This window comes from Periplaneta americana, chromosome 17 (genome assembly GCF_040183065.1).
Source record: "Periplaneta americana isolate PAMFEO1 chromosome 17, P.americana_PAMFEO1_priV1, whole genome shotgun sequence".
In the NCBI taxonomy this organism is placed as follows: Eukaryota; Metazoa; Arthropoda; class Insecta; order Blattodea; family Blattidae; genus Periplaneta; species Periplaneta americana.
This window is the reverse complement of record NC_091133.1, coordinates 26848218-26869521: the sequence shown is the minus strand read 5'-3', so window position 1 is coordinate 26869521 and position 21304 is coordinate 26848218. Positions and strand designations below refer to the sequence as shown.

The window sequence follows — 21304 nt, the reverse complement described above, 5'->3', positions numbered from 1 at the left end:
AGGTCACGTTACATTATCGATATTTCATCATCCGCCTTCACTCTGCCATCTACAACCAACTTTCTGCACCGAGGTACAGATCCATGTTAATATTTCGTGGCGAAGATCTGGTTACGAAGCTGATATTCCTGTTGCATCATTTGATAGTGTGATCATTATGGATTGTAATACTGAACTATTGCAGTGCAGATACACCGAAGATGATGTAGCATGTTCACATGTTGCCCTTGTCAAGTGTACATACCGTTCCATTCCGTTGTGTTTTAATCACTTCATTGAAACTCCAGATTTGCACACTGTGACGAATAAGGAAAGAACGTACCACAACACAGCGTCTTCTAGTTCGGGATATATGGACAGGTACGCACTGCATATGTTAATATATAGGATATTTCAAAAGTCAGTTCAGATATTAAATCGCTATAAATATTATAAATATTCCAACCAAAGTCATCAGTAGGCACTTTCCAACAATGTGGCCTCCGCGATCTCCAGATTTCAATCCGGCCGACTTTTGGTTGTGGGGTTACCTTAAAGAACGAGTTTTCCTGATACATCCAACAACCCTACTGCAACTGAAAGATGCCATCTCGCAAGAAATTGCCAATATTCCAAGACATTATCTGTAAAATGCTGTACATGGTGTCGCAGAAAGAAAGCTGTACGTTGAACAAGAGAACGGCGAACATCTTCCCAATGTTTTATAAACCCCGTTGTTTGTCCAACACTGTGATGTTCTTGTTTTTTCCTTATCTCATATTATAATATTTATAGTGGTATAATGTTTGAACTGACTTTTGAAATACCCTATACTCGTATATTATTTAAAGCAAATGTAGTGTAGCTTCTTGCCACATAATACCTCATTTATGTATTTTGTGGATCTCCTCGTCATAACTGTCTGTTACACGGTGTTGTTTCTTCAGCGATTTGCGCTTCTCTAGTCATTAGATTCGTTATTCTTCAATCATTGATTGTATACGACTTCGGAGTTTTACAGATAAATAACCTTGATGGGTGGTAGAACAAACACAGCTCTGTATTTTAAACGCATTTACACTCAGTTTTACCCGTTCGAGCTGGGGTACTTCTCTTGTAAGAAGAAAAGTTATCCACTACAAAATGCTGATTTTACCGATCCTAACTTACGTTGCCCCAGCTTGGTGTTATAGGCCTATTCTAAAAACAGTGTTTCAAACTCTTCAAATTGTCCAAAATAAAATGCTCCGAATAATACATAATTCGGACTGGTACACAACTAATGCACAAATACACTTTGATTTGGACATGACATTTCTGAAAGACTCATTACGTGAACAAGTTAAGAAGTTTTATAACAGTGCAAATTCTAGTGAAAATCCATTCATCAAGCGTCTTGGCCAATACAATGCAAACTTCTACAAGAAGCACAGAACGCCAAAATCTTTTTTAAGTGAATAACATGCACTTTTTCACAACCTCCGACTTCCTAACATCTACATTAATGACTCTGTGCCCAATTGTATTGACAGCTGGACATGAACAATAATTGTGCCTTATTATTTGAATTTTTACACTAAATATGATAAGGCAGAAAACATATTTTTTGGTACTTTATCATAAATTGCTGAATGTGAAAAAAAAAAACTTTAGGGGCGCGCTTCCAAACAGGGGTAGAGGCATTTCCTCTAAGGTTAGAGCCCAGTTTAGGTGTGTGTGTATTAAACGAAAATTAGGCGCTAGAAAATATTGAGAATAGGACGCATGTTTATATGACATTTTTTTTTATCAATACACACACACCTAAACTGAGCTCTAACCTTAGGGGAAATGCCACTGTCCCTGTTCGGAAACGCGCCCAACTTTAGACCCGTATTTCAAGTGCTATGTGCCAGCTTGTATAATCTCGTAAGCAACGGTCTATACGCGCCAGTGTTACAATAGAAAAGTAAACTTTCAGAGTTTTTCTTTCGATTCATGATTAGCACAAACATATTGCATCCAGAGTTTTCGCAAATATATGACTTAAAATCTGATGAATCATTTGTAATTCCCTGTATTCTCTCATTAATTGGCTAATGGTGTATAATAATATGATGATGTTCTATCCCCAAAATGTAGGAAAGGAACCATTGGAAATAAGAACATATTATTTCTTATACTTAAATACCTCTTCTTGCAAGTTCAAGAGCTGTTTCATATCCAATTCCGCTAGACGCTCCGGTCACTATAACTTTCTTTCCATCAATTCTTTGTGTGGATGGACAAGGTCGTCCACTCATATAATTTCTGTATAAAAGAAATAAGAAAACAGTAATACATTATCTATAGACATTTTGCTACAGTGTAATAATAATAATAATAATAATAATAATAATAATAATAATAATAATAATAATAATAACAACAACAACAACAACAACAACAACAACAACAATAATAATAATAATAATAATAATAATAATAATAATAATAATAATGAGAAAACTCACTTTAAGCAGGCTACAAGACCAACAATAAAAGCAATGATGTAAGGCCACCAACTATCTTTGAAGGGATCTGATAGCATAGAATGTTCCATTTTATACATTTGTATATACACTTCAGAAAAGAGCAGCGTTGTTTCCTTGGGCCTACTTGTCGAACGTATACATCCTCAATAAAAATCACACAAATTATTCGTGTCCTGTTTCTTCAGCAATGAGATGGGTGTATATAGGTATTCCTAATTAACTTTGATTGGACTAAATTAGGTGTTCAAATCGGGCGGAAATGAAACAATGGAATTACGATGATATTACAGCGGCGTCGCTAGAGCAACAGATGGCTCTGCAATTTAATTCAGTACAGCCAATCTTTGCCAGTAGTATGATGTTCGTAATTAAAATATTCTGGAATAATTTGCAAAAGTTTTAGTTTTATAATTATGCATAGTGTTCCTATTTCTAACTAGAAACCCCTACAGCATTCATGACATCAAATGAGTTATCTCATAGTTTATTGTATAATGAATTTAGGCGCATTTATATATTTATATTGGCAACCTTGCTGTTGTGTTATGGCCACTGCCTACTGTGGTTATGGCACTTTATAAAGAAGTTACATTGCAAGACCTAAAATTATATTATTACGTTGTTGTCGTGTGTGTATGTTTATATGTGTTGTGTTGAAAGGGCAAACTATTCTGAAATGAATAATGCTTGGATGTGTTAATTCACGGATGATTGTATATATTTAATGTATGAGGTGATATGCTGAGGGGCAATCTAAAATTTACAGCATTTAAAAAAGGTTGGTGTTAAAATTGGGGTAATAAGCACTAGTCTCCTGTTTACCACGTTAAGGAAGTTAAGTTAGGGAATAGTACAAGACTACCACGGTATTTTACCGATGTATGCTTGAGTCTTCGTTGTCTGGGTATATATTCATCATATTTGATAACGAATGAAGTGCGCGTTCAGAACACGGTTACTTTCCTTTCCCTGTTCCTCCAAAATTCCAATCTTTTGCACAGAAAAGTGTCTTTTCGTAAGGTTGATGGTAGGCTTCTTGCATAGGTTAGATTAGGTGTGTATTATGTGATAGGTTAGGTTAGATTAGGTATGTAGTATTATGAGAGAGGTTAGGTTTGATTAGATGTGTAGTATTATTACAATGTTGGCGACACTGAAACCCATTGTAACATTAACGAAATATGGCCGTATTCTTCATTTACGCACTACGATTTTCGTGTATAAGTAAGGTACGTATTTAGGGCTGATTGCAGTAGCGGCTCGCCGTAAAGAAATAGATAAAGTGCTGTTCACATACACAAATGCATGAACAGTTTTACCAATATATGAATAGGCCTACTATTCGTAAACTACGTACAATTTTGATAGTTCTAGAACACATGCAAAGAGGAAAATAATTTATTTCAGGACTCCCAAGTCAATCTATAATGAACACCGATCATTTCTCGTGAAAAACAACAACTGAATAGAGTATAGTGGGCTTTATGTTGTCAGCAAATTGCTGGATACATTAAGAAGATTGATTGATTAAAGCAGCAGTCCACACCTGTGGAGTAACGGTTAGCGCGTCTAGCCGCGAAACCAGGTGGCCCGAGTTCGATTCCCAGTTGGGGCAAGCAACCTGGTTGAGGTTTTTTCCGGGGTTTTCCCTCACCTAATATGAGCAAATGCTGGGTAACATTCGGTGTTGGACCCAGGACTCATTTCACTGGCATTATCACCTTCATCTCATTCAGATGCTAAATAACCTAAGATGTTGATAAAGCGTCGTAAAATAACTTACTAAAATAAAAAAATTAAAGCAGCAAACCTGTCGATGTCTCTGTTTAACTGAGAGTGGACAGTATATCTCTATGCAAACCTATAGGGCTAATGATGAAAGCACAGTCTAGTATATACAGTTACGAAGCTTGGGATGATTTATTGCATTCTCGCGATAGTTGCTAGCCGCTTGGATCGCTATGAGTACTAGGAACAATAGACTGTGCCACAGTCATCATGATCTAATACAGGCCGTAAGGCAGACCATGTAACTCGCTTAACCCAATTACGAAGGGCGGCGTTTCAACCATATAAATTAGTTGGAATGCATAAACAGTAACATATGTTTCTCTAAAATGTAGTGTAATTCCATTAATAAAATTTAAAACAATGATTATGAGACACTTCAGACAAAATTCACTTGCGAGTTAAGGTGTAATATTATTTATGGTGTGAAAATTACGTTGTTCGTATGTGTAATACCTGCCTTTATTTCGATTAAATATTGCGAAATTCTTGTACATTCATTTATGCACGATTCAATAATTTTCAATTGCACCAACGGATATTTAGATATGTTGAAATTATAGGTTATGTTTACTGTACCAGTTGCCCCTTTCTGTCTAAATTTAGTGATCTCCAATGCCTTGCCATTCATATGAAATTTATAGGTTGTGTTTACTATATTTAACTTATATTCCTAAATTGCAATCATACATTATAATTAAATTAAATATTTTTAATATTACAATTGAGTACTACTACTTAAGAGACGAAGTAACACAATTGTACATACACTAATTTCATAGGAGTGGTATGGTAAATGTTTTGTCTAAAGTTAAGGAAGGTAGATGTGCTAAATTGAAATCACAATATAAATTCTTTTTTATTAAACCTCAAAATAGCTTCAATTCTAAACTTAAAACGTTGACGCGAACAGATTATGTTAACATGAAAAATTCTCTTCACATTAAAATAACACAGTTTTGTAATTATTTCTGCAACATATTATGCAACAAGAAGTAAACGGAACTTATGGACACATTACACTAAATAAAGCTTAGCAATGATACGCAATAAAGTTATAATATTTCACTCAGCTCCATACACTGAAATAGAAAACCTGAACAAACATTATGGCCTGGTCTAGATCGAAAAGGCATTGACTGTGCCGTATTTCGCAATTTTGTGAAAAGCTATGTAAACTGTGAAATGTTCGTTATCGGTTGTAATAACTGTAAATGGCTAAAATACAATAATTTGAATAATAATAATATGGGACAAGGAGACGTTTGTAGTACTATAAATTGTAAGAAAAATAGGTTAGAGTTATCCTTCTTCTGAAAGATCCAGGAAGGTGAATTTATAGAATATAATATATATTTTATGAAAATAATATCGTCACGTGAATGCAAGAACTAGGTAACTCGAAATTTGTGTTTTTTAGTTACCTCTTTTATAGCATAGCAAAAATCGCACAAAATGTAATCCAGGATCTATATAACTAATCGAACGATACCAGCGACATCTATTTTCCAATATAACAAATAGGTAAAAGAAAACGAGACATATTCCTTAGTGCAATAAATAAGTAAATAGGCAATGTCACAAAATATGAAAAATCAAGTTACCTAGTTCTTGCATTCAGGCGACGATATTGTAACTTTTTAAATTCAAACAATGATGTTGCTTTTATTTGCAACAATAATAATCACTTTCTATACTGAATTTAAACACTCCCGTCAACAATGGGTATTTCACTCCACACATCAACACAGTATTCGTTATTGTACTCCACAGACGACAATGACAATTCACTTGGATTATTGAGAACAACAATGTACTGCTAATCTCAACTAATGTTCACAAAGCACTATTTACAAAACAGAACTGTCAGTTCTCAGTTCACAGTTCGTTGCCTTGGCTAGTTCCTCTAGCTCATTCATTCAAGTTCACAGTATATCGAACTCAAGGCTTCTAGAGACAGTCCACTGCACTCGAACTCAAGCCTTCCAACTGCATTGCTTCCGCCTGGATGCTGCTCAAGTTCACTCACATGTCGAACACTAGACTCCTGGGTGCTGCTGGTTCACTCGCTGTCCAATACTAGCAACTACTGCTTGCTCCTGCTTCGCATCTCCTATTTATCACTAAACCATAGTTCTAGAAGTTACTACATCGAGTGCTTTCCACCTGTTTATCACGGCTTCTGTTTCTGGATGATTCTGTTCGAGAGGTTTCGTTTCCCCCTTCACCTCATACAACGAAGCACCTATAGCTTTGCCTCCCCCTTGCTTCGCGCATGCAGACGTCCCCTTACGTCCGTCTCCTGCAGTTCATGTTGCCACGCCGCGCCATAATCTTCTCGCGCGCCCGCCCTCTGTGGGACCCGTGATCGACTCCTGGCTGTCACAATATATAATCTTATGTATTTCATATTTCAATAGTGGAAGGAAGGTGTTAATTTTTTCAAAAGAACACAATATCGAAAGTACAATACATTTTATCGTCTGCTAGGGAAAGAGTCTGTGACGAGGCAATAGTAGCGATTCTGGTGGTGAGCAACTATCTATGTTTGCATATTTAGTAAGTATTGAGCTTCGTGACTGTATATATTAGACTGTGATGAAAGTCTCTCCTGTGATGTAGCATTCAGAGTGAAATTTTCAATCTTTTCAAACAGAAAAGCTTCTTTCATCGGAAGATTTTTTAAAAGTTATTTTATACAATTTCTTTATTTTCTTAGCACTTTTTAAAACAACAAATGGAACTGTAGGTCGTCCAGAATTTAAAACATATTTTTTATCATCATAATTATGTCTACAAAACTGCATTTCTAGTAAATTAAAAACCGTGTTATTTTCGGGATGCATATTTTGCAATCATTTATCATTTTCTATGTACCGGTACCTAAGTATTTGTATAATAGTATTAAACATATAATATACACTATGATGTAAGATTAATACACTAGGCTATATACATTTATCATTAATATATTGTAAATACATTAAATAATAAGTTATTATATACGTACACAATATTAAACTACATGTGTACATTTACGCGCGCGTTAAACTTTCAAATACAAGAGTTGGAACAAAACTGGCAAGGTAATGAGCTCATGAGAAAAAATAATACACGCTGCGGAAAACAACTTTTAAACTTTGTGAATGTATGTGGGGTGTATTCCTGATAAAATAACATAGAGCCAGCTAATTTACCGCTGCAGGGATGGCTGCTTGGAAACAAGGAATGAGGATACTATTCTCGAGTCAGGTAGTACATACTGTAAAATTTCACAGCCCTTAAACAATAGCCCCCGATCTTGGAGACTAGCTTCAACCCTTAGATCTGTATACTGGTTACTCCACCTACAACAAGTCTGACAGTTCTCCGCAACTGAAAGACTCAGAAACGCACTTCACTCATACAATCTTTCTTTAGTGCGTGACATCATGTTACCATGGAAACCAAGTGCTGTATGAGAAAGTGAACCCAAATAATTTCACCTCTACAGTATTGTAAGTTCCAATAGACACTGCTCGGCGCTTGTAACAGTTTGACATTATTCTATTCAGCGAATAGTTACAGGTACTATTTATATAACTGAACACTGTTTATAACGACTGAAAAGAAAACATTTTTTTCTTTTTATTTTAGAAATAACGGTATCAGTAATAACTAGAATTAATTATTTATGAGATAAAATTGTGTTTTACATGTAAATAGATGAAGTGGCACTTCACCTGAATAACCGCCCCTGGCGAATTGGATGGGCTTATAGCTCTCCCAGTGATCACATCAATTTCTACTAATCAGTAGTAATAAATTCAAGGTATTTTATCAAGTTCCTATAGTCATTGGGACATAAGTAACCTTCACCAAAGATAGTACCGTATGAAGGTTATTTACATTAGGCCTATGTCCCTGGCACTAGAGAAAATGAATTGTTAAAATACCTTGCAAATGCCTAGGATTTATAGTATGAAGTAGTGGAAATTAGTTGTGATCACTGGAAAAACTGAATGCCCACCTAACCCGCCCCAAATAATTACGTACCGGTACATACTTTAGTTATATATCAAATTCGTCGTCTTCGCGATCCATCCACAACTAAATGGTGGATTACAAGAAACATGCTCATGGAGAAAATGATGAAAGTATTTCCGAATTATAACACTAAACTTAACCAACAAATTCGAATTAAATGCATTACATATCTAATGGGATGTAAACGATTGCAATATATTTATATGTAAAAAAATGTACATTTGAAAATAATTAAATGTCGACCCTCGTAACATTTATTCTGGGTAAAAAGAGTCAAAAAGTGTTACGGAGTGCCAATTTATGAAATTGGAATTAGGCTAGAGCAGGGCTGCAGAACTGACAGAGAGAAGGCTGGAAGCATGGGAAGAATATTAGTTTTCCTTCCACAGTCCACAGGTGCTGAATGAAAAATATGACCATATTTCCTGAATCCGACAGGCTTTTCAGTGTCGCCAATACTTTTCATATAATAGGTACTTACTTACTTACAAATGGCTTTTAAGGAACCCGCAGGCCATTGCCATCCTCACATAAGCCCACCATCGGTCCCAATCCTGTGCAAGATTAATCCAGTCTCTATCATCATATCTCACCTCCCTCAAATCCATTTTAATATTACCCTTCCATCCATGTTTCGGCCTCCCCAAAGGTCTTTTTCCCTCCAGCCTTCCAACTAACACTCTGTATGCATTTTTGGATTCGGCAATACGTGCTACTTGCCCTGCCAATCTCAAACTTATGGATTTAATGTTCCTAATTATGTCAGGTGAAGAATACAATGCGTGCAGTTCTACGTTGTGTAACTTTCTCCATTCTCCTGCAACTTTATCCCTCTTACCCTCAAATACTTTCTCAAGCACCTTATTCTCAAACACCCTTAATCTCTGTTCCTCTCTCAAAGTGAGAGTCCAAGTTTCACAAACACACCTAATCTAACATAACCTCTCACATAATACTACACAACTAATCTAACCTAACCTATCACATAATACTACACACATGTAGTAACATTTCTCATGTTTAGTATCATTTCGTTTGCAAATGTTTTCCTCTGTGGTGTATGTCGTGTCATAAGCTATCTAACAGTGGAAGAAGTGGAATGTGATGGCAGGCAACTCTTGTCTCCATTCTTCATAATTACATTTAGTTCGTTAAATGTATGTTTTGTGCTTTCTTGTCTGGTGTCATAACAAATCCTCATTACAATAATCAGACTTCAGAGCCTACTATACTAAGATTCACAAAAGTGCCTGGGGTCATAACAAATCCTTTTTGGTATTAATTTAATTGGATGTATTGCCTGACATTTTACTATTATCCTATGTACAACTGAGCATATACAGTGTTTATCATGTACGATGCAACTGCCTGCCCACATCTCTTACGGCATGTCTACTGCATACGCCTAGGACAGTTACCACAGCACGGCCTGGCTTGTCTCCCCGAGTTGTGCATAAACTAAAAAGTAATGTGACTAAATTAAGCTTAGGCCTACCTTTATTTACAGAAGGTGCTCAAAATGACGTCCCGCTGCTGCTAGAAAAGCCTAGCACCTTTTCAACACGCCATTAAGCACTTGACGAATTTCGGCTGCCAAAATTGTTGAAATCATAAGCCATATATTTTCTTCCAATTCTTCGAGTGTATGGGGATTGTTTGCGTACAGCTCTTCTTTTAACACCCCCCCCCCCCCAAAGATAGAAATCACATGGATTTAGATCTGGGGAATAAGGAGGTCAATCAAGTATCCTGTCATCAATTCTTCTATAGACTAACTGGTGGGGTTTGTTATTATATTGTCTTGCGTGAAATAACCATGGGTCTTTTCGTTAGATATTAATTCTCTGAAAAAGGGATGCAGTATATTGTTCACATACCTATCAGAATTTATGGTTTTGTGGAAAAAAAGTGGTCCAATAATTTGTATTGCACTAATTGCACACCACACTCCTGTTTTCACATCATGCAGAGGCTGTTGATGTAACTGATGCAGATTTTCGGAACTCCAATATCTATTGTTCTGTGAATTCACATAACCTGATAAATGCAGCCAAGCTTCATTCCAGGATCAATCTCATTGTATTGTATTGTATTGTATTGTATTTATTTTATTAACATTCCATGGTATTCATACATGCTTACAGCTAGAATATGGAACAAGTCAAAAAACTTAATACTATTATAAAATCTTAATTTATAGTCACAGTCTAGATGAAATATATACAGACGAGATTTACAATATAGTCTACTAGTACAACACATAGTTTTAGTATCAATTTCATGAAGTGTTATTGAATGTCATGAATTCACCTACAGAATAGAAGGCGTGAGAAATTAGGTACTTCTTTAATTTGGCCCTAAATAATTTTATGTTTTGAGTTTCATTTTTTATATCGTTAGGGAGGCTATTAAAAATTTTTACTGCCATATAATGCACTCCTTTTTGATAGCACAATAGACTTGCCGATGGAGTATGAAAGTAATTTTTTTGACGTGTATTTATGCTATGAACTGTTGAATCAGTTACAAAGTTTTCACGATTACATAAGAGGAAGACTATTAATGAAAAGATATACTGACAAGCCATGGGCATTATTTGTAGTTTTTTGAAAATAGTCCTACATGATTCCCTAGATTTGGCACCTACTATTATTCTAATTACTCTTTTTTGTAATAGAAATATATTGTTACTATCTGTGGAATTTCCCCAGAATATTATTCCAAAACTCATTACCGAGTGGAAGTATGCAAAGTATATTGTTTTTAAGGTATTGATATTTACTATCTTTTGCATAGATCTAATAGCAAAACAAGCTGAATTTAGTTTGGGGGTAATTTCTTTAATATGATTTTTCCAATTTAATACATTATCGATTTTTAAGCCAAGAAATTTGGTTGTTGTTGTTTCTAATAGGGATCTATTGTTAATTATTGCGCTAGAAATTTGCGACGTTGAATTTGGACAGGATTTAAATTGAATTATGTTAGTTTTGTTACAATTTAATACTAATTTATTGACTGAGAACCAGTCACATATTTTGAAGAGAATTTCCTCTGTTGAAGATTGGAATGTGTTGGAGTTATTGGCTGTAATTACTATACTTGTGTCATCTGCAAATAATATGGGATGACCTACATCTTTTATAAGGGGGGCAAGATCATTTATAAACACTAGAAAAAGTAGGGGACCTAATATTGATCCTTGAGGAATTCCATTATTAATAGTTCCCCATGTCGATGTAGATTTCATAGTTGTATTGATTTCAACTTTCTGTTTCCTATCTATGAGATATGAGTGAAACCATTGGTGTGCAACACCTTTAATTCCATAATAATCTAATTTATCTAGCAGCATTTTATGATTTATACAGTCAAATGCTTTGGATAAATCACAGAAAATCCCTCCAACTTGTAATTTTTTATTTACTGCCTCCAGAATTTTGTCAGTTAGACTAAATGTTGCATTTTCTGTGCCTTTATTTTTCCTAAATCCAAATTGTTCTGGGACTAAGATGTTGTATCTTTCTAGATGATGATATAATCTTTTATACATTACTTTTTCAAAGATTTTGGAGAAGACTGGTAGAAGTGATATGGGTCTGTAATTTTCTGGAGACGTTGTTTCTCCCTTTTTGAAGATAGGAATAACCACTGAATATTTTAATCTCTCGGGAAATATACCATTGAACATTGAATAGTTACATAAATAACTTAATGGCCCAGCTATAATATGTGAACTCGCTTTTAATATTTTCTTGTTATTTCATCATACCCTGAGGAGTTTTTTGACTTTAGATTTTTAATAATTGCAATTATTTCTTGTTTGTTTGTTGGAAATATTTGAATATTTGGGAATTTTGTCGGAAAATATTGTGTTAAAGAATCTAAACTGTTAGTTACATTATCTTGGGGGATGTTGAGGTTATCTGTTATTGTAAGAAAATATTTGTTAAATATGTTTGCAATTTCATTTGGGTCTGACGTTTTTGTATTGTTAGATATAAGGGTATAGTTTGTTACTTTACTTTTTGATCGTCCACTTTCTTTTTTAATTATGTTCCAAGTTGTTTTGATTTTATTATCAGAGTTTTGTATTGTTGTATTATAGTGTAATTCTTTAGCTTTTTGAATTACTTTGTGTAATATTTTTGAATAATTTTTATAGTGTTGTTTTAAGTTTGTATCATTACTATTTCTGCTCTGTATGTATAATGATCTCTTGGTTTTGCATGAAATTTTAATACCTTGTGTAATCCATCTATTGTTACATATTGTTTCATTTTTATACTTTACAGGAAAACTGGATTCAAAAATATTTAGAAATGTTTTATGAAACTCGTTGAATTTACTGTTCATATCACTTTGACTGTATACTGATTCCCATGTTTCATTTTTAAGATTTATTTCAAAATCATTTAATGATTCCCTGTTTATATTTCTGAATCTCACTTTAGTTGGTTTTTTTGATGATGTGTTAATATTTATACTTAGGAGTTGAGCATCGTGATCTGAAAGACCATTAATTATTGGGGTTGTTTGAGATATACCTATTTTTTCTTTTCCGATGAATATGTTGTCTATTGCAGTAGCTGAATCCCCTTGTATTCTGGTCGGAAAGTTTACTGTGTAAATTAAATTGAAAGATGCTAGCAATGAATTTAGTTGATCTTTCCTATTGCTTTCTGTTAGATAATCGACATTGATGTCTCTGCAAATAATGCATTCACGTTTCAGTTTCTGTAAGTATTCTAGTGCCTTTTCCAATAAATGAATAAAATTTTCGTAGTCTCCGGATGGTGCTCTATATAGACATATTATAATGAAATTATATGTTTTATTTTCTAATTCAACAGCACAAATTTCTAAATCCCTGTCTTTGCAAAAATGTGAAAGATCAATATTTTTGAATTTAAGGTCAGATTTGAGAAATACACTCATGCCTCCATCCTCAAGAGTTTGTCTGCAGTAACTAGCACCTAATTTATATCCTTCCGGTGAGAGAGACAATATTTCCTGTTGTTTCATATGGTGTTCGGTAATACATAGCACATTCGGATTTAAATGTTCGGAAACTAAGGATGCAAGGAGTTCATCAGTCTTATTTCTTATACTTCTTATATTCTGATGGAATACACTGAATGTTGATTGTATAACGATTTGTTGATTCTGTTTATTATTATTATTATTATTATTGTTGTTATTTTGACTTTTTTTATTTACCCTAAAACAAGGACAAGCCCTATGACGGATTACAATAGGAATTTTATTGTCACACTTGCCATGGTCACATTGAAGACTGTCAGCAATGAGACGCGTTAGCGAGTCCTTGCCTCGAGAATTCAAATGCAGTCCATGATTAGTGTATTCCTCTCTTACAATGGAGGATGTGTCATCATGTACAGACTACAATATTGACGTCGAGCAACAGTATCCAAATTTTTCAGTCTATTGTCCGTGCAATTTATCTAGGCACTTGGGTTCCCTAGTGCTCTCTCGCTGCCCCTCTCCTTCCCTCTCCTACCGCGCTACCGCTACAAGCAACCTCGCTACACCAAGCTCCCCACTCTTTTAGCTGCCCAGATAAGTTGCGCAAACAGTATGCACACGGTTATTTTATAAGGTTTTAATTTGAGTTTGTGCACAGCTCTGTGAGCAGATGCTACTGACACACAAGTCTGAAATGCTAAGTAAACGAGGCAACAATTTTCTTGGAATTCTTTCTAAGGCCGCTCCTATCTCTCTCATTTTTCCTTGGTTAGAATGCTGGTTTTCTAGTTTTCTTTATGTTTAACACGAATCCAATCTCTTTAAATTTTTCTAGTAATCTGTTTATCGTCGATTTAGTGGGAACATGTGCACCGAGAAATTTCTGTATAAAAGGAAGCTGACATTTCACATACGACTCTGTTCTTGCATAGTTTAACATAAACACTCGTTACTTCTTAGTGTATAACATAGTGAACGAATCTACATGCAATAAGAATGAATAAACATGTACTCAATCATACAGCAAACGAAACTAAACGAGGCTGAATAATATACACTGTTTACAGCTAAGGCGCCTGCAAGACTTTCCTTGTTACAAGAGATGGGGGAGGCCGCCAGCTATGCAATTGGTGAGTGCTGCCTCCCTGCCATGCTAATGCTTTCCAAGCAACACCGGAGACTGTGAATTGGATTGTATGTGGTAAACCCATTAGTAATAGGTATCTACTTCAGCAAATCATTTTCATTCTCAACTTCGAACAGCAGTGCTGTTCTAGCTTTTTAAGGACATTTGGTACTACTCCTGTTTTCAACATTCTGTTACCAATTACTGCAATGATACAGGCAGCAACTAGATTCTCAATAGATTTCAAGAGAACTCTATCTGGACCAGGATTTGTGTCCATTCTGCAATTGATTTAATGATTGAAAATTCAAAATCTGGAGAGAGTTCGATCATAACAGGTTCATTACAATTAGTCATTGAATCATAAGAACATTTTATACTTTGGTTTGGGGTTTCAAATTTATTTCTGAAAAGGAAGGGAAGCTTCCAGAATGTTTTTATGTTGTGATTTTAATTTGCAGGTATTTTAGTCATGAATAACTTATCATAGCTTTCCTGCATTGATAGAAATATTCAAACTGTATTTGCTCATAACTGTGTCTATTTAGCTTTTCTTCTTTTGCTATAATTTTTAGAAGATCATTGGGAATTAATGCAACTGAAATATTGACGGTTATTATTCTTCAGTTTACCTTGTTGGCAGGCTTCATAATAATAAGAAATAGGGTTTTTAGGACCTGGTAAGAGATCAATAGCTGCAGTTGAAAATTTAAAAAATGAGGAACATTTTCATTGAATTCTAATCTGTCATATCTTTACAGAAGACAGGTAACCATTTTTCCAATTCGTGTTGATAAGTCTTGTTAGGTGTAGCTCAGGTAGTAGCATGTTGAGGCTGGGTTAGGACATTGGTTTGAATCCTGCATGAGCTGATTACCTGGTTTAGTTTTCCCTCCAATTGTAAGGTTAATATCAGGTAATACCCTAGCAATTCATCTCACCAAATACCATCTTATTATTCCCAATCTCATCAATGCTAGATAACCACATAGTTGATATAGCATTGTTAAATATAACCAATTTAAAAACTTTAACATTTTAATGTGTTACTTTTTATGGCATAAGTTATAACAGAGTCATTTTAAGCCTTATAAGAAATCATTGATATTCATTGCAGCTCATGATATAAGAAACACTTGTAAGGACTTGCAGTATTGTGGTTTTCAGAGAAATTGATAGGCTATTTTATGAAACCAAGAAAAAATTGCAATATATGCAGTTAACTATACAAAGTATGCAACTTTATATGACTACAATCGAATGTATTGGCTACAATCAGCATACAGTACATATACTACCTTTTCATAGCCATATATTTTTTCAATAAAAATATATGAACTTATGCAGTATAGCTTATCACTTTCAGTTTAGTGAAGATGATAAAGTGATATGTAGCGTTGAAGAAAGAGTAGAGAATATCTTATTTATTTTCCTTAACTGAGATGTCTGTTTGTTTCACAGGTACACATATTTCTACAAGGACTAGCATAGTGAAATGAAGATTAATTAAATGTACATTTTGGTAAATGACCAAAAAAGATTAGTGTTTAGATCTCTTATACATTCAAAACAATGATGGATAACAGTGGCAATGCAAAAACAACTAAAGGTCCAAATGTCACTTACGCTAAAGAAATAATAACTGTCGGTATCTGGGGCAACAGACCAAGAGAAGGCACGAAATGCAATGTAGAAATTAGCTGTATAACTGCAGAAAATATTACATTAAATGAAATTCAAGAGGCAAAAATGTCTGTCTGTTTGAGTTCAGAATATACTGGAGAAATAACTATAGGCAACAGTGATACAGATATAGATAGAAGTCTTGAAAAATGTGTTCAAAATATGTTAAAAATGGAAGTAAGCGTGGTAACGTTGACATTTTCGCCTTTCACAAATAACATTACGAGTGCTGAAACTAATATGAAACCAAGAGTTATGTGTAAAGTTCATTTGAAGGATATCAACAATAAACCTCATATATTTGAATGGAGTGATGACAATAAGTATGAATGGGCCATGTACCATAAGATGCGTGGAGTTGAACTTTACAAGTGTGGAAGGACCAGAGATGCATTTTTTAGGTTTAGCAGGGCACTGAAGTCACTAATAATAGTTACAAATATTTATGAAGAAGGTGCTATAACTGAACTGAATGATAATATAAAATCATTACGTGTCACATTATGCAACAACATTGCCTCTTGTCATCTTCAGTTGAAAAATTATTCTTACACAATTGAAATGTGCAACAAAGTACTGGCATTAGACAATAATAACATCAAAGCTCATTTTCGAAGAGGTGTTGCTTACATGGAGATTCAGAAGTTTGATGAAGCTAAAGAAGACTTCGATCAGGTTCAACAAATAGATCCTCAAAATGCTGCCGTGAGGGAAAAACAGCAGATGTTGAGATTACGACAGAAGGAATATGATGCTAAGCTTGCTTCTGTTATACGGAAAATGTTTGTGTAGAGTATGATGTGAGTTACTAATTATAAATGTAGTAAGAATTTATGAAGTACTAAATTTTAAACAGAATAAAAGCCACTGTAGTACATTCTTGTCTATGTTAGTGGCCATCAGGGGCGCACCCAGGAATTTCTCTTGGGGGGGGGGGGTCCAATAAAAGAACGTCAAGTTACATAAATGCACGCATGCACACACATACACACAAACTTACCTCTTTCAATTTCTTTTTACAAAACAAAATCTAGTCTTCTTGGCTTTATCTTTAGTGCAGTAACAACATCTTGTGGAGAAACTGTGATATCACGATGGATGTTTTGCAAAGCAAGACCATTTAGACGATCATTTCCCATGGTGTTTCTCAGGTATGACTTTAATCTCTTAAGAGTCGAAAACGACCTTTTACTTGTACTTGTGGACACTGGCAATGTTAATAAAATCTTCAACAGCTCTTTCACATGAGGATAGAAATCATATTCACATGCAATATACATTTCCCACACTGACTTGTACTGTTTTCCTTTACAAAATCTGTTCCAGAGTTCAAATTCACATACCAATTCCTCACCTTGGACACAAAAATTAGTATCTACTTGAGAATAAAACTTGGCCAGAACTATAAAATCACTAGCAACCCCATCTTCCTTGATCAGACACAAAAAAACATCGGTATTACTGAATGTGGACTCTAGTGGTAAAGACATAAGTTCTTTTGTTAACAGAGCACTTTCATCAAGGGAGAAATTTGAGACACTAAATTCCATTTGGGTGCCGAATGAGAATTTCAAGTTCCCAGTAAAACCAGTTGGAAAGAAAGAAAAAAACCTCAGTTTCCAAAAGAGATGGCGCCAACAATGGAAGTGGTTAGCTTATTCAGACAAACAAAACGGTGCATTTTGTAAATACTGTGTTTTGTTTGCACCTCAAGAGGTTGGAATACCGATGTTGGGATTGATGATGACGATGCAGACGGTTCAAGAATACCTATATTGGCATCATGTTGTAGGTTAGGTACAGTCTCAATATTGCACTTAGCCACCTTTGATGGAACCGAGCTGAAAAAACTGGTAATTTTATATTTTTGCATTGTGGGCACTTGTGCTAATACTATTAAGTTAATATATCACATAACAGTTTTCACAACTTCACATTAATAATTCTTCAAGACACAAATACTTGGAAAAACAAACACAGACCAGTCAAATACCGCCAATACTTATTATAATCAATGATAGATACTTTGGCAACACTGAACTCAATCTGCTAAGCAGTGATGACAACGTGATCGTTGAAACACAGCGAGTACAGAATTGTGCATTCTTTGTTGGCTGATGGCACTCAGCTACGTTTTCAGCAGCAGAGTGCTCTAGCTACCAACGATTATAGTACGATGCCATTAGATGGACTTGGCTAGCAGGAAAAATCAGAAGTGTTACGTACTGTACATGGACGTGAATCATTTCGGTGAAATTAGAGTAAACGGAATTATATGCTATCAACGCTTAAAAATTCAGTAAAAATGTTACAACTTTGGGGGGATCCGGACCCGATGGACCCCCCCCCCCCGTGGGTGCGCCCTTGGTGGCCATTACTTACTTTTTGAAGAAGTAATAGTTAATAAACCTAGTTTAAAAACAGCTTCATAAGTCATACGTTTCTCCTGATGAGAGAAACATTTTGATGAAGTAATATGAAACTATTAAAAAAAAACTAAGTAAAAACACTCTTAACCCATTTATGCCCACTGGGTCATTAACGGCCCAGTGATTATAATTTGTATAAAATATGCCGGTAGTGTTATATTGTGACTTCTATAAATTAAGTTGGTAACTGAAAGTGTTGTCTTGAGTTATAAACATCTGTGTTTGATTAGTGCTGCACCATTCACATTTTATTTGAAACTATCTCTCAGCTTGCATAACTGACTAGGATTCTGCAGCACATAGCTAATAATTTCTGTTTGTTGTCTTGGAGTGTGACTCATTGTCGAGCTTCTGAATACGAATCTAAAACATCAAAATGTAAGTAATACGATATATCCTGATAGCATTGTAACAGTTATAGTAATATAGCAACAATGACAATAGTTTTTTAGAGTGGGTCGTTAACGACCCAGTGGGAAAATGAGAGGTACCATTTCGTCGCTTAGTAATATTTCTGTTTATATGATTCTTTTTCGTTAGTTATAGTTTATTTTTGTTTTGATATAATAGGAAGGGACAGAAAACTCATGAAATAATATCTGAACTTGAAGCAACAGACATGAGGAACATACCTGGAGAAATTGATGTTTACATTGCACCTCCAGAAAATGATGGGGATTCTGGAGATGAGGAATGTAATAATCCAGACTGCTTGACGAGGACATTGTTGGAAGCAGAAGCTGAGGTAAGGTTTTCAAATGAAACAAGAGATGATGAAAATGATTCCCCTGAGTCTACATTGGAGGCTATGGTATTGTTGGAAGTAGAAGCTGAGGTAGAGACTACAACTAAAACAAGAGGGGATAAAAGCTATAATTCAAGATCTGTACTGAATACAAAATATATTCCGCAGTGAAAGAAGAGTCAGCCCCTCCCTAATGTTCCATCAGTTTATAATCCTGTCCAGTCAAGTCATCCATTATCACTTTCTAAAGACAGTCATCCAGCTGAATATTTTGACAGTTGTTTCAAATGAGTTTGGCGTGCACCCTATAGGAACAGCAGATCGGTACTCAGCCACGACAAAAAGAGGATAGCCATTACACAATCAACCTCACCAATAGTTTTATGGGAGGTGTTGATCAGATGGATCAAAACATAGCAGCATACAGAATTGGAATAAGAGGGGAAAAAATGGTATGTTCCAATTCTTTTGTGGATGTTTGGTGTCGCCATGAATAATGCATGGTTAACAGCAAGGTCAAAAGGAATTTCCTTGGATAATTTGTCATTCAGACGGACAACTGTAATTGCTATGATGCAGAAATATGGAACACCAGTATCTTCACCAGGGCCCAGAAAGCATCTGAATGTGGGAAATATGGTCGCAGGCCCAGCACATCGCAATGCTGGACACTTGCTGGCGGTTGGTCAGCCATGTCGCCGATGTGCTGTCTGCAAAAACAAGACTACTAAAGGCTGTTCCAAACCTTCAAGCCCGGCTCCGCTTCATAACAAGTGCGTCAGAGAGTTTCATACATAACATGGTAATGTGTATTTTACTACACATATTTTTATGACTAAACTTTATGTGAATATTTACTTGTGCACTGTAAAATTATAAATATTACATGTAAAACATCAATAATAATGTTACTTCAATAACACAAAGAAATAATATTCACAATTACTGTCGTGACATGTAGTAATTTAGATATAAATAAAAAGAAAGAAAAAATGTATATCATATTTTCCCATTGGGTCGTTAACGACCCACCCTGAAAAAGGGCCTAAATGTAAAGATTCATCTGTGTTCGCTCATTTACAATTAAAAATGAATAAAAACAAAAACTGTGTGAGACATTCACAACATTTGGACAAAAATAAAGTTACAGGCATAAATGGGTTAATATAGGTATATATGTTTGTGTAGAGTATGATGTGAGTTACTAATTATTATAAATGTAGTAAGAATTTATGCAGTATACCAAATTTTAAAGAGAATAAAAGCCACAGCAGTACATTCTTATCTACGTTAGTGGCCATTACTTACTTTTTGATGAAGTAATAGTTAATAAACCTAGCCTTTTTGTTGAAGTAATAGTTAATAAACCTAGTTTAAAAACAACTTCATAAGTCATACTTTTCTCCTGATGAGAGAAACATTTTGATGAAGTGACATGAACCTATTAAAATAACTATGTAAAAGAACACTATACACACACAGTGGGATGTCGATTATCCGAACTAAGTGGGACCAGATATTGTTCGGATAACAGAACATAAAAATGGCAGAGTACATAAAATATGTACAAAGTTTCTTTACAATAATGTACCGTTAGAATACTGTACTGCACATACAAAATATGTACTATATCGTCGGCTGGCGATCAAAACCTCGTAACTCCAAAATTGAAAATTTTACAGGAGAAAGAAATAATGTTGCTGTGACTGTGTTTTAAAAGCAAAATCGATGTGGTTTTGAATTTAGCAACCGAAATGTGATACATTAAATGTACGATAACAGTATATACTGTAAATTATATACATTTGTGTGTGGTGGAGTTATGGGTTTTTGTTTCTGGTTAGGACTTTGGATTTACGTGGTTTTTACTAAATGAACACACTTCTTTCGTATACTTTATGTTCTTTTAAGTAATCTCAATAGTTTTTCACAACTACATGGATGCCAAATTAGTAAGTGACTACACTTAAGTGGAATACAGGCATGTTTGTATATTTTATGACAAATTTAACGACGATAAAAATGAATA

At 34.8% G+C, this 21304-nt stretch overlaps 1 protein-coding gene and 1 long non-coding RNA gene across 2 annotated transcripts in view; one reads left to right on the top strand and one right to left on the bottom strand.

The window, feature by feature from the left end:
- The window catches only part of LOC138693148 (retinol dehydrogenase 13-like), a 40522-nt gene extending 37746 nt beyond the window's left edge, over positions 1 to 2776 (bottom strand). The window contains exons 1-2 of the mRNA XM_069816826.1: positions 2472 to 2776; positions 2150 to 2268 (exon numbers count right to left, since the gene is read on the bottom strand). Of these exons, the coding sequence (XP_069672927.1) occupies positions 2150 to 2268; positions 2472 to 2569 (217 nt within the window). The 5' untranslated portion in view covers positions 2570 to 2776. The remainder of the gene's footprint in view (positions 1 to 2149; positions 2269 to 2471) is intronic.
- A 240-nt stretch (positions 2777 to 3016) lies between these two features.
- On the top strand, positions 3017 to 16423 carry LOC138692933 (uncharacterized). Its single transcript, XR_011330165.1, has 3 exons — positions 3017 to 3270; positions 14360 to 14512; positions 15880 to 16423. It is a non-coding gene; the product is annotated as an uncharacterized lncRNA (long non-coding RNA).
- Positions 16424 to 21304: the final 4881 nt, after the last annotated feature.